At 41.8% G+C, this 13101-nt stretch overlaps 1 protein-coding gene across 1 annotated transcript in view; it reads left to right on the top strand.

Moving 5' to 3' along the window:
• COL22A1 (collagen type XXII alpha 1 chain) overlaps nucleotides 1-13101 on the top strand; it is a 218612-nt gene that overhangs the window by 73645 nt on the left and 131866 nt on the right. The window contains exons 6-10 of the mRNA XM_058040754.1: nucleotides 6385-6508; nucleotides 8961-9236; nucleotides 10249-10329; nucleotides 10939-11052; nucleotides 11497-11541. Of these exons, the coding sequence (XP_057896737.1) occupies nucleotides 6385-6508; nucleotides 8961-9236; nucleotides 10249-10329; nucleotides 10939-11052; nucleotides 11497-11541 (640 nt within the window). The remainder of the gene's footprint in view (nucleotides 1-6384; nucleotides 6509-8960; nucleotides 9237-10248; nucleotides 10330-10938; nucleotides 11053-11496; nucleotides 11542-13101) is intronic.

Here is a 13101-nt window from a genome sequence, read left to right as displayed (position 1 = left end):
TTGTAGAAGAATGAGCAGTTTTTAATCCTGTGTCAATGTGGAGTCAGTCCTCAGAGTCTTTTAGGACCTGAGGCTGTCAGTTGTGTCACAGTTTATCACAAATGTTTCTTTGGGTTGTCACTTGAGCCCTGCTAGCATTAGCCTTGAAAGAGTGAGTGCATAATTTCAGTGTCTAACTATGAGCCATGGATTGAATTGTCATCATTAACATTTTTGCAGTAAATTTCTCAGTGCTGGTTTGAACTTCAGCTTAAAAAAATCAATAATACTTATTTTCTTTCTTATGGACGAGGCCTGTTATTTTTTTATTCTGTTTTTATCTCTTTTTGTCAGCTCACTGCATTTTTGAGATTGTCCTATGAATTACATTTCCTTAATTTTGCAATATATTTTTTTCATCCTGGAACCAACAGGATTGGTGTGCTCTTTTTCCATCCCCCCTCTTTCTCCATGTTAATACAACTAAAAAAAATAAGATATGCTGACAGAAAAATTGTTTTCTCTAGAGTCCATAAATGATATCAAGGGTAAACAAAGTCATGATCAGTGATCTGATTCAATGCAGCCAGCTAAAGACATCTGAGGTTTGGTATATATATAACTGGTCTGAGTGTGGATGGGAATAAACCATAAACCTATTTCACTTGGATGGTAAGAAACCTATTTCATTTGTCTCACTGTGATCTCTGGGTTCTGGGTGATACTATGAAAAATTGAGCAATTCTTGGAGTATAAACAGGAACTGTCAAGTATGAGCTGATAATCTTCATATCACACAGCTCAGTCTCCACTGTTGCTGTGTCCAGCCTTATTTTCCATAATTCACTCGGTAGAAATGGAGTGAATGACAGTTTGAAGACCTGAGAAGCAAGTCTGATGGTGAGAAATCCAAGAACTGCAGTGTAGACTGGTAAAGTTAAGAAGCAGCCAACAACTGAAGGGATCATTCTCTGTAGGAACCTCTGGGAAATCAAATCTTGGTAAAGGGTCATGGTAGGCTGAAAGGCGGTGGCTACTTGGCATCAAAAACCAGCAGGGAAGAAGGGCGTGCTTTTAAGGATGAATTTAATTAAGCATTGGAGAAAGCACAGATTACAGAGAGTTGTCCATTTGAATTCCTTTTTCAAAGTAAGGGTAGAAGAACTTTTTTGTTGTTGCTGTTTCTGTTGTTTTCTCAGAAACACTGAGGGAGTGAAGCCAGACCAACCGGCTATGACGGCTTTCCATCTGCTCAGATTGCACCCATTTATTTGTTTTTGCTGGTGCCCTTAAAATAAGCAGAATATTTTATCACCCGGGACAATTAGAAGTAAAACATCCCTAATTTGTAGATTGAAGTGAATAAAATTCCTGTTGAATTATTCTGAAACATGGAATTCAAGGAGGATTTTTACATTTTCAGCCTTATGTATTGTAACTTTCACACTCCTGTGGTTTGGGAATGAACCCAAATGGGTATAACACCATGGAAGGTGTTAGCATATTTGGTTCATTTCAGCATTTGTATGCCAGGACTCTGAGATGCTGCATATGGGGTCATTGCTCACAGAAAATGAAATCTTGTAAAGCTGCTCAAAACCGATAACTGGAATAATAAACCAAACAAAAACATCTGTCGTGGCTCACAGATAACCTCCAGCAATGTTTAGCAACTGATAGCAACATCTCATAATTAGATACAAAATCATTGACTGACTAATATATGTAATTCACTTTATTATCTGCTTAAAGGATTTGTATTCTTTTATACAAGCAATAGTACTTTTACCAAGTGCCAGATTAGCTGTCTGGGAAAGGTGCCTACTCATCTTCTGATCTGTAACCTACAACTATGAACTTTCTTCTTCTTGTGGTGAGGCATCATCTGTGAGCAAGCAAACCCAGCAGCCAGAGCTTGGCTTCAGTCAAGGACCTGATCACTGAGGGACTCACAGGGCTCTGCAGTTGTCTGAGGACTGGCCCCAGAATCTGGCTGGTGGTTTTTCTCACTCCTCACGTAACTGGGGCTGTCCTACTGCTTGTTCATGGCTTCTCAGTGGATCTTCTGGCCAAAACTGTGCTGCAGAATTCTGGTTTTGGATGCTCATACTTGTTTCTCAATACTGGTGTCTTGGCTAATGCCAAGATTTTGGCTCACCCTTTTGTTCTGTATCTCCTAGTTGTGGCTTCAGGGCCTTCCTGCTGGCCGTGTCCATCCTCAGGTTTCTCTCGCCTGGTCTGGTTCTGCCTGACTTGACCATGATCTCGGCTACCAACTCACAGAATTACCTGATGCTTGGCCAAGCTTCTGGTCATGATCTATTTGCTCTTTATATTGGCACAGTGTTGTACCAATACAGAGTCTTGTGTTGTTTAGGGCATGATACCTTGGTGTGTTTTTCTGCGTCTCCTGATGTCAGCTTTGACTTCAGTCAGCTGCCTTAGGTTTCTCCATGAGCTCCTGCCCTAGTGTCATCATTTGTCCCCTTCCAAGAGAAGAAGTTGTACAAAAAGCCACCTAAAACCCCCACACTGAACATGGAACTGGTTGAAAGCTTCCTTTTTTCTTACTTTTCCCAAACAAATATTGCATATTAAGAAGAGCAGAGACAAAAAAACCTTGTTCAGCTTAGAGAAGGGAAGACTCAGGGAGGATCTTACCCATGTGTATAAATATCTGATGGGGAGGAAGCAAAGGAGACACAGCCTGAATCTTCTTAGTCATATTCATTGACAGGACAAGAAGGAATGGGAATAATGTCAATCAATGAAATCTAAGCACAAGAAAAACCTTCTTTAGATGAGATGATCTCGAGAGGTCCCTCAGTGTCTCCTGTTTCTAACAAAGTGAAGGAGATAAAGCATGGTGGAGGTGGAATTACTGAAGGCTTTTTTGGTCTTGTAGTGAGTAAAGGACTGTAGGGAGAGCTGAGAAACACAGAAAATATTGCAGCAAGCACAGGAAAAAAGTTGCTCACATGGTTTCTTATGGAAAAAAGTTGTTTTGGGAAAATAAAATGACAACAAGTTAGATTTAGGACAGATTCCTCTTTTTTTTTACAGCGTGTAGGACAGAGAAAGACAGGAAGAAATTACCTAGAGAGGATGTATCTATTCCATCACTGAGGTTTCTGAAGTAGAAGTCAAAAAGATGTCTGCCAAGGATGTATGAGATGCATCTTTCTGTAGCTTTTCCTTTTCCTTTTCCTTTTCCTTTTCCTTTTCCTTTTCCTTTTCCTTTTCCTTTTCCTTTTCCTTTTCCTTTTCCATTTCCTTTTCCTTCTGATTTTTTTTTTTCCTCCTGTCGTTCTGAGAGCCCCTCGTGATATGAAGCATGTTTAAACGAACTGGCTTCCTCCAACTTGGTTTTGCAGATCTTATGGGTTACATTTCATATTAACGGGCTTAGCTGTGGTAAAATTGGTCAAATTGCTCAAGTACATTAACTGCATTCTTCCTCACCAAATGTAAAAACGCTATTAAATGTTGTTGGATTCAGTGTTTGAAATGAGAACTGATAATATAATTTTTTCCATAGTGTTATTATAGATGTAGGACCTCATGCTTATTGCCACAGATGAAAGCTCTTATTGCAAATTAAAGCATGTGAGAAGGTTGCTGTATATTGAAAACCAGCAATGGTTAAAAGAATTTTCTGCCTTCTTACTAATATTTTTTTTCTTGTAAAAGTTGTGATTCACCTGACCTTGTAGTTGAGTTAATTGACTCTTGGACTAACCTGCAGCACTGGGGGATTCTTTTGTCGTGGAGTTTTATAAGGGCCTTTTTTGCAATCTATCCTGTTGTCAGAATTATAGACCAAGGAGCTGGCAGAATGCTCCCTGTAGGTACCAGGCATCCAGCAGAGTTCCACAATATCGATCATCAGTTCAATTCAGCCTTGTGTGAAAGAAGAACATAAAACATTTCTGGGGACAGCAGCTCCTGCTCTTACTTCCCAAGTAAAGCTGAACTTGTAGATGCAGATAATTTTTAAGTGAGGAAATAAGTTAAAACTGCTAAACAAAGTTTTTGTTATTCATGTAGCAATGCAGCTCTGTAAAAGATACAGGGACCAATGACTTCAGAAACAGCTTTTATCACATTTTCAAAGCAATGAGAGTGTCTTCAGATTTGCTTTTGGCATGAAACCTTTCTCTGTTGGGAACTTGCAGCTGGTTCTTCAGCAGCTTTAAAAATCAGTTGAGGATGGCAGGTAATGGGTCATTATGGCTTTCTGTCAGTTTAAATCTACCTGATGGGCTGTTTGTCAGCCCTGTGTGATGAGGTGTGGCCAGACTCACTGGGATGTTTAGGTACCTAACTCCCAGTTATTTCTCTGGGTATTAAACATCTGAAAAGCCTTTTTGAAATTAAACTTGCACAATGATATTCATGTTCCCAGCTCAGAGCTGTCCAGAACCATAAAATTGAAAAGTCTGGAAAGGCCCTGTAAGATCACTGAGTCCAACTGTTATGCTACACTTCCATGTTCACCACTAAACCATGTCCCCAAATGCCACATTCACCCTTTTCTATGAATATTTCCATGGATGGCAAATCTACCACTTCCCTGTTCCAGTGCTTGGCCACCTTTACAGTAGAAGAATTTTTTCCTAACATCTAGTTTAAGGCAACCCTCCTTCCAGATCCTACTTCTGTTCACTTCCATGTGCTCCTGCTGGCCCTTCTTGTAGATTTGCTGACTTTCCAGGCAACTGGGACCTCCCTGGTTAAAAAACTAGTACCAAGAAGTGAGACAGCCTTGTCTGCTCTCCCAAAGGAAGGATTTCTTAAGGGAGCCAGTGAGAGCCTGGTTCAGTTTTCTTTTGTGTTGGAAGAATTCAGAAAATCTCTGTCTGCCTAGAGGGAAAACCAACTTATACTGGTGCATATCCTGCAGGGACACTTTATACAGCAAAAGCCACATTAGTGGATGAAACCAGAGTGTTCTGAATTTATAACTTGGCTGAAAAGATGGGAGATTCAAAGCACAGAATAAAATATGATTGGGTATTTTGGCATTAGGAAAGACTGGATCTCAACATTTGCTGCAACTGCAAAACAGTGTTCTGGAAATTTAGAGGACTTTTTGCTTTTAATACAATTAAAGGCTTCTGGTTTTATGTGCCTTGGACTGTGCCAGTTTTTGCATAGTGATGGATTATGTTAACTATTCATTAGGACCATGTTCCATAGTTTGTTCTTCATTAATTGCTGCCATTATGTTTTGTTTTGTATTGAGTGCTTATGCCTGACTGCTCAGATGTTCTGATATTTATGAAAGGTTTATTTGGGAATGATTATAGGAGCAGGCTGGCTTGGGCATGAAGAACAATGTTAACTGTATTCTTCAGGTGGGAAAAGAGATGGCTTAGAAGCATAACAAGCAAAATTTGAAAAATCGTGGATGGCATAAAAGATAGAAAAAGAATACGTTCATTGTGTTTTCCCTGATAAGATCTGAGTTTGGTCCTAACAAAGAGGAGAAGGCTCATTATGCAATGGGCAGCAGTGGGTGATTCCTTGTCAAAGGGATGTTGTGAGTGCTGTAAGTTTACCTGAGTTCAAGGGGAGGATGCAGAAGCCTGTATGAGATAAATCCATAAAAAGCTATTGACATAGAATATGCATTTGTCTCTGAATTATACACCTGGATTCCAAAGCTCCAGAGGTACAAGAGAGATGTTTTTTCTGTTCATTCTCATTCTTAGGCATCCAGTAATGGCTAGTAACAAAAAAAAAAAAAGTGATACTGGATTAGTTATCCCTTCTGTTCCACCCTGAATCCCCATGTTATGACAGGTTTTTATGATGAAGTAGAGAAAACCAGTGTTGGATTTTTGCTTACTTTATGTGTTTGCTTATGTGCAGGGGTTGTGGTGTCACACTGGGTAAATCTCTGCCTGATATGTTTGCAATGTTTGATTTGAGAAACTTCTGTTATCCAGGGCTGCCAGCTAAAGAACAAAGACCTGAGCTGTAGTGCCTGTTTTGGGCAGACATTATAATATTTGTTGCTATAATTTGGTACATTTAGAGGGTTTTGGGTGTTCCTGGCCATTCTCAGAAGTCACAGGTCTCCAGTGCATCTGGAACAGAACAGAATTATTTACAGGTTTCATCAACAGAAGCATGAAGTGAAAAACAGCCTTTTTAACATGATGGATACTCAACTGCAGATTTCCATTATATTTTAGCCAATTTGAGAGCTTCACTATTGCAATGATGAAAAAGCTCCACAGAGACAGAACCTGGAGGGCACCAGCTCATGTTCAACAAATAAAGCAGATTTTTTAGGAACTACAATGATGCTTTTAGAAAGCGTTGATGGGACATGGAGAGAGTTTTAGAAGTTCTGCTCTTAAGCCTGATACATTGCTCTCTTTCCCCTCCCCGTGCCAGGGATGTATTTCCACAAGGCCTGCCTGATGAATATGCCTTTGTAACTACCTTCAAATTCCGGAAGGCTTCCAGGAAGGAGGACTGGTATATCTGGCAGATTATTGACAAGTATGGCATACCACAGGTAAGAGGCTCTTTTACAGCCAGCAGGAACAGCCTTTTTTTTTTTTTTTGGCCATGACCCAGTTTTCTTGCCTTAACCTCCCACTCCTTTTTCTTGTGAACCGGTAAAAATTCTAAAATCCTGTTACTTTTTCAGTGGATTTTGCTGCAAATATTTTACCTTTAATTCAAACCCCAAATAAATGTTTGTATATACCTTGGTTGTTATTAGGATGCAAATGAATGTGTTAGTTGGAAAGGGGGACAAAAAATACCATCCTTGCTCTTGAAACTACTGTTGAGTTTTCAGTTGTTTTGTTCAGATCCTTCTGCTTTGGGAAAATATTTTGCCTTTTTGGGAAAAGGTTGTCACAGGGATGTACTACAGAGCAGAGAGTTATGTCAGGTTTTGCACAGCCTTCTAGGTGACTTGTAAATGCATTATGGGTTCCTGCTCTGGGTGTGGGTGTGACATCTGTTATAGTTCCAAAACGCTGAGTCCTGGCTGCTGCACAATTTGATCAAATAATTTTCTTTCAAGATCTCTCAGGTCCTCAGAAAAAAAATACTATAAGTATGTACTAAAGGGCTGAATGTCCCTACACAAGTTTTTAGAAGCTTGGTAGAGTTTAGGGTTTTGAGGGTGCTTGAGGAGGGAGTGATTTGGGTTGTACATTTTTCTGCTCAGCACCAAATATAGTGGTGATGGCATTACCCAGGACTCTAAAGTGGGCTGTCAGCATGGGCTCACATAACTCTCTAATTCAGTATTGCTGCTTTGGGACTGGTGTTTAAAAGGATTTTGGGAACTATCAGTGAAGAACAGGTGCAGTTTGGAGAATTAGATAACTGGGCTTGAGACAGTGGTAAAAGGTGTATATGAAAGTTATCAGCTGAAGCTTCATTAAATGAAATGTGATTTACTGTGCTACATACATTCCTAGCTGCTGCAGAGTGAGAATTATCACTTGGTATTTCTTGCAGGAAGTTAAGAACTTGAACTGCTTAGGTGTGGAGAGAGAAAAACACTCAATATTTCCAGTAATAATTTCAAAAGTGCCTTAAAAATTATGGTGCCAGAAGTGTCTTAGAGCCCCATGAGCCTCGTTTCATGTGGGGTTGGTTGTGATTTGGCTGCTCCCTTGCAGCACAGCTCACAGATGCAGACACTCCTGGGCCAACTTTGATCCAAACTGGCATTCCCAGTCAGCACAGTGCTCAGCTGCAGGGAGAAGTTGGGTCAGAGGTGGAGTCAGCCTACCCTGGGCTGCTCACATCACTCACAGCACAGGGCCAAGGTGGCCCTGCAGCTCATGGGCACACCATTCCTGGCTCTGCCTGCTCCAATCCCTGCTGCTGACTGGCTTTGGTAAAAGAAGACACGAATTTGTAAATTAACTCAAAGTTGCATGTCTTCAAACACCTATTTTTGCCTGCTCTGTAGCTTGCAGTACAGACGTTGGGGTGTAATTTTCTGTCCAAAGCAACTGAAATAAAAGTGTGGGCAGTGCCATAGCTCAGCAGACTGGTTTCACTGGTTTCATATGAGGTATTTTATCCATATCCCATGGGACACCTGAGGACATGTGATGGGAGTAAAGAGCCTGCTGGGAGGCAGTGGAGGAGAACATGAGGTAGAGGGATCCAAACCAGGTTCAGTTTTGGGGAAATGCTTTGGCGTGGTGTCCATGACCTGCAGCACCACCCAGCCATGGCACTAGGTGGCCTGTGCTGAAACCATGCCAAGGGTTGTACTCACACGAGGAGGCTTTAGCTGCTTGTGTGAAATAGGAGTCTCATAAGAGAATAGCCAGATCTCATAAGCTCTTGGAGATCTATTTCACACCCAAGGTAGCTCAGCTACCTTAGAAGGCATAAAATCAGCAGGATGGCTTTTGTGGCAGTGTTGGGAACAAAAAGATTTTAATAAAAGGCAAAATAACAAACTCTTTCCAGAGAAAAACCAATTTAGGTGCAAGAGGCCTTCCTGCCCCTGGTAAAACACCCCACAAAAGCGATTAGTTTCTATGTTCTTTTCTTTTTCTAGTAAATTGCCCAGGTGGGACTTTTTGGCTCTAGTCCAATTAGCTATCCTTAAGTTTGAGGTGAAGTCCACTAGGCCTTATGAGATGCTTTTTCACTTAATCGAGGAGAGAAACTTCTAAGATCATAGTGGGACAAAAGATTGTTTTGTCACTTTGTCAACAGAGGGCACATTCCTATAGTCCTATAGTCCTATAGTTGTGGGCCTGTGGAGCCCCATCTTATTTACCAGCCCAAGTAAATGAGAGCAATTATTCACTGAGCCCAAGTAGGCTTCTTTTCCATATCCCCCACAAAATTCCATCCTGTGCTCTTCGCTTTCTCACCGCAGCCGGTGCCACCCCTGGCTTGGGGCTGTGGGTGCTGATGGAAAGCAGTCAGGAGGAAGGAGGAGGCTTTGTTTCTCAGCAGACCCCCCTGTTTGCTCGCAGGTGTCCATCAGGCTGGATGGGGAGAACAAGGCTCTGGAGTACAACGCCGTGGGGCTCACCAGGGACGCCGTCAGGGTTGTGTTCCGCAACGCGCGCGTCAGCGACCTGTTCGACCGCGGCTGGCACAAAATCGCCCTCAGCATCCAGGCCAAGGCTGTCTCCCTGTACATAGACTGCAAGCTGGTCCAGGTGCTGCCCATTGAGGACAGGGAGAACATTGACATTCAAGGAAAGACTGTGATTGGCAAACGCTTGTATGACAGTGTCCCCATTGATGTAAGTACTGCGCTTGCTGGTTAGAGCTGGGTGGAGGCTCAGCTTTGGGTTTGCAGCCTGTGAATGAGGGGGGTTGTGTTGTAATTGACCCTTTTCCTGAGGCAGCATTGCTGAAATGGGACCAGTGTTACATAGCTAAGACAGATTGGCACCTTATGATGCACAGGATTTGCTGTATTTTTATGTGATACTATATCTCCAAAATAGGGATTAAAAATGAGAAATTTATTTCGTATTTCTGTCTAGTCACAGAATGTGCTACAGTTAGAAGCAAAACCAAAATTGTACACAAATGTCATCAAACTGGGTACTGACGCACACAGAAAAGTCTTCATCTGATCTTGGCATTATGAATGTTTCTACAGGTGATAAAAAGAGTTGGAGGGAAAAAGAAAACTTGTTAATTCAAAAGAGTTGTGATATATTCTCCATTCCTCAGATATTAAATGACCCCTAGTACAAACAAACCAAAGTCAAGACACACACGCTGATTGTCCAGCATCAGTGTTACCCTGGTATAATTTATGTGTGATAGTTTGGTATTTCAGACTTGTATAATCTTTCTTGGCTGTGCAAAATGGATGGAAGGTGCATATCAAATGTGTTCATAGCATTTCTCACGCAGGAATAAATGGTCAGAAGATGCAAGGCACAACAGGAGGAAAATAGACTTTGTGTCTAGATGAAATTCTAGGAAGGATAGACGTGGCCAGGATATGTCTTCTCAGACAGAAGTTTGGCCAGAACATAGGGATTTGCACAAAAACCTGGACCAGAATTTGAATAGACATTTTCAAAGTCTTATTATCTCAGCTCCTGTAGCATGCTGAGGTATTGGTCTATTATTGATAGGGAGAGATAGAGATTGACTACAGGATCCACAGAACCGCTCTGAAGTTTGCACCATCTGTTTTTTGTTTGTGTTTGCCTGCTCTGTTTGTGTCCAAGCAAAAGGACACAGGGTCTTTAATAATTCACTGTGTCTGAGATGCTGCCTCCCTTTGTCTCCCAGTTTGATCTTCAGAGGATGGTGATTTACTGTGACTCCAGGCACGCCGAGCTGGAGACCTGCTGCGACATTCCCTCTGGACCAGTAAGCTCCTTTTTGTCATTTATTCATTTTCACATGAACACTTTCCACTGAAAATCTATTACATAAACCAGGGAATATGTGGCAGTGTGAGATTATAATTTTTGTTTAATAAGGGTGATTGAAACCTAACTGTGTAATTGGCAGTGTAGCAGCTCAGAGGAGGGCCACTGCAGAGGGATGAGTATGAGGAATTTGAAGTTTCCAAGTTCCTCTTTCCTTGTCAAACTGTCAGGGGAAACAAAACCCCAAAGTGATGATAGAACAACAGAAATGCAGCATGAAATATTCAACATGTTTCCCACTGGCTTTATTTGGAAACAGCTAAAACCAGTGCCAGTTGCAGTTTATTTTCCTGTGCCCAACTCTCACTAGAAACCTCCACCCTTCTTTCACTCTTCTCCCCTCAATCTTGGTTAAAGAGGTTCATTGTTTATTTTGCCACATTTTCCCCTTTTGCTTCGATGAATGGCTTTTGTGGGATTTCATTCCTCATGAGGACACATTTGGCTGTGTGTCACAGTGGTGCCTGTGGGATTTGTCTAAAGTGGGTGGAAGGGGAAGCTTTCTGGCATTTAAGGCTTTGTCCTGACCTTGGGTGTCTGGGTGCAGTGCCAGGTCACGGTCCTGACGGAAGCACCTCCCCTGGAAGTGAGGCCCACTGTTGGCAGTGAGCAAGTTGGACATCTCAAGATTTTCAACTGCTCCTGTCCTCCTGGACAAAAGGTGAGTGCTGAGATGAGAATGTTTCATTTGGGATGTCTATAGAGGTAAAGGAAGTTTCCCTGGTGTTCTCTTTGCCTAATTCAGTGATTCTGGTCATGCTGGTAGTCCTGGTTGCAACATTGAAAACAAAGTGATTATTCTTATCTAGTTCAGTTATTTGATCCTTCTTCAAATAAAATTAAACAGATTATGAAGGTAAATGTGGCCACATTGAAAAAAATCTCATGGCTTTTGAAAGGAACGTGCTTGCTTTCTCTGGCTCTGACTGGGACCTCTGAGAAACCAGTTTCATTGTCATTGCTCCTGAGGGCATGTCAGCTTTATTATCTTCTCTGCTTAAACCTGAAAACATTTTTTTGTCCTCCTGTCGTCCTAGGATCAGGCCCCTTGCTTGAATATAAAATGAGAAGATAAGTTTGATTAATCATGTATTTTTTATCTTAGGGGGAGAGCGGTCCACTTGGCTTTGAAGGTCCCAAGGGTCAAAAGGTCAGTAATACGTCCTAGTTCATTTGGTTAATAAAAACAGCAACAGCTAAACAATTTCAGAGTAAATTGAGGATTTGAAGATTGTGAGAAATGAGAGTCAATTTAGTATATGATTAAGTTCAGACAGTTTTGGATGAGCCTGGGACTGCAGAAGTTTTTTGTGATCTTGTATCTTTCATTTACGCTCGCATTTAGGCTTCTCTTTTGCTGCTTTACATCATTCTTAGAGTAAATGTGTTGCAAAATCCTTTCCTGTAGCTTCCAAACTGTCATTTTTGCAAGTTACTGTTATTCACTAGGTCATGCACAGCTTCCATGGCAGGTCACCTGAAACAGAGGTGCTGCTGCCATGCTGTGCCTTTCTCACAGTGATACACGTGCATAGTTGAGGTAGCAGCCTTCCAGTCACACTTCAGAAAGTTTCTTGAGACTAAGGGTAAAGGATCAGTCTCAATCTTTTATCCTTAGCAAGACTGCCTGAGTCATGATGTTAAATATAGGCCACTTCCCCCAGTACTCTTCTTCCTAGATAAAACGGTAGGAGAGTGGTTGTGATGTCTGCTTCAAGCTTCACAGTGCAGCCTTTCTATTACCCTGCCTGTTCTGCAGGCCTCTCTGATATACATGTGTGTGCATTCAGCACAAACACATTTTCCTTCTGTGTCTGGTTACAGAGAGAGCCATGAGGCAATAGACTCAAAGTAAGGGCTTGTAAGAGTCACAACATGGCAGGAGAGGTGAAAGCTGGTGGTGTTGGTAGCTCCCAGTTTTACTATCTGTGAAAAGATGTTTAGGGGAAAAGTTATATTCAAAAATATTTTCGTCTGAATTGCTTCTGCAAATTGAGTCACTGAATTTATACCTGTTTGGTGAATAACTGAGTAGCATCCCACCAAAAGTCACTCAGTTATTATGAAAGACTGTGGGAGGGGAAATGAATAATCTCTGGGTTTTGGAGGGTCAAACACCTTCAGAGATGTGCTGTCTTTTGGCAAAGCTTGGTCTGCTGTCTGCAGAGAGAGTTTTGGGGATAAGAATATGCCTTTTGGAGGCTGGGATGAAAGAACATGGGCTCATTACTGCTCAAATGTGCAGACAAAGGCTCCTTATGCCTCCATATAAAGATATATAGGAGCTTTCTATTTTAATCCATGACAGCTTCAATAGCGATGGGCTATTTTAAGGAACAGCAAAGCCATGGCTGTTGTGAGGAGGTTGCAGAAAAGACAATGGTGATAATGACAAAAGGGCCCTGCAGCAAGATCCCATCGTCTTCCCCTGCTTTGCCAAGGTCTGTGTGCTGCTGAGGGTGCCTCAGTGTCTCACATGGGTCAGTACTGCGTGCAGGACACACTGGTGGATACAGAGGAGTGTGTCTACAAGAACAGCATCAGGGGCTTTCTGGAACAGACCCCAAAAGGACTGTCCCACTCCTGCAGATGCGAGTGACTTTGCCCTGGCTGTGGTGGTTTTGAGACTTGTACACAGACAAGGCAGGACTGTGTAACAGTCTCAAGGACCTGGGGATGATGCCATTTAAATGTAGGATCTGACAACAAT

The sequence above is a fragment of the Melospiza georgiana genome, chromosome 1, assembly GCF_028018845.1.
Source record: "Melospiza georgiana isolate bMelGeo1 chromosome 1, bMelGeo1.pri, whole genome shotgun sequence".
Classification (NCBI taxonomy): Eukaryota; Metazoa; Chordata; class Aves; order Passeriformes; family Passerellidae; genus Melospiza; species Melospiza georgiana.
The sequence above is the reverse complement of the archived record's forward strand: the minus strand, read 5'-3'. Positions and strand labels throughout refer to the sequence as shown.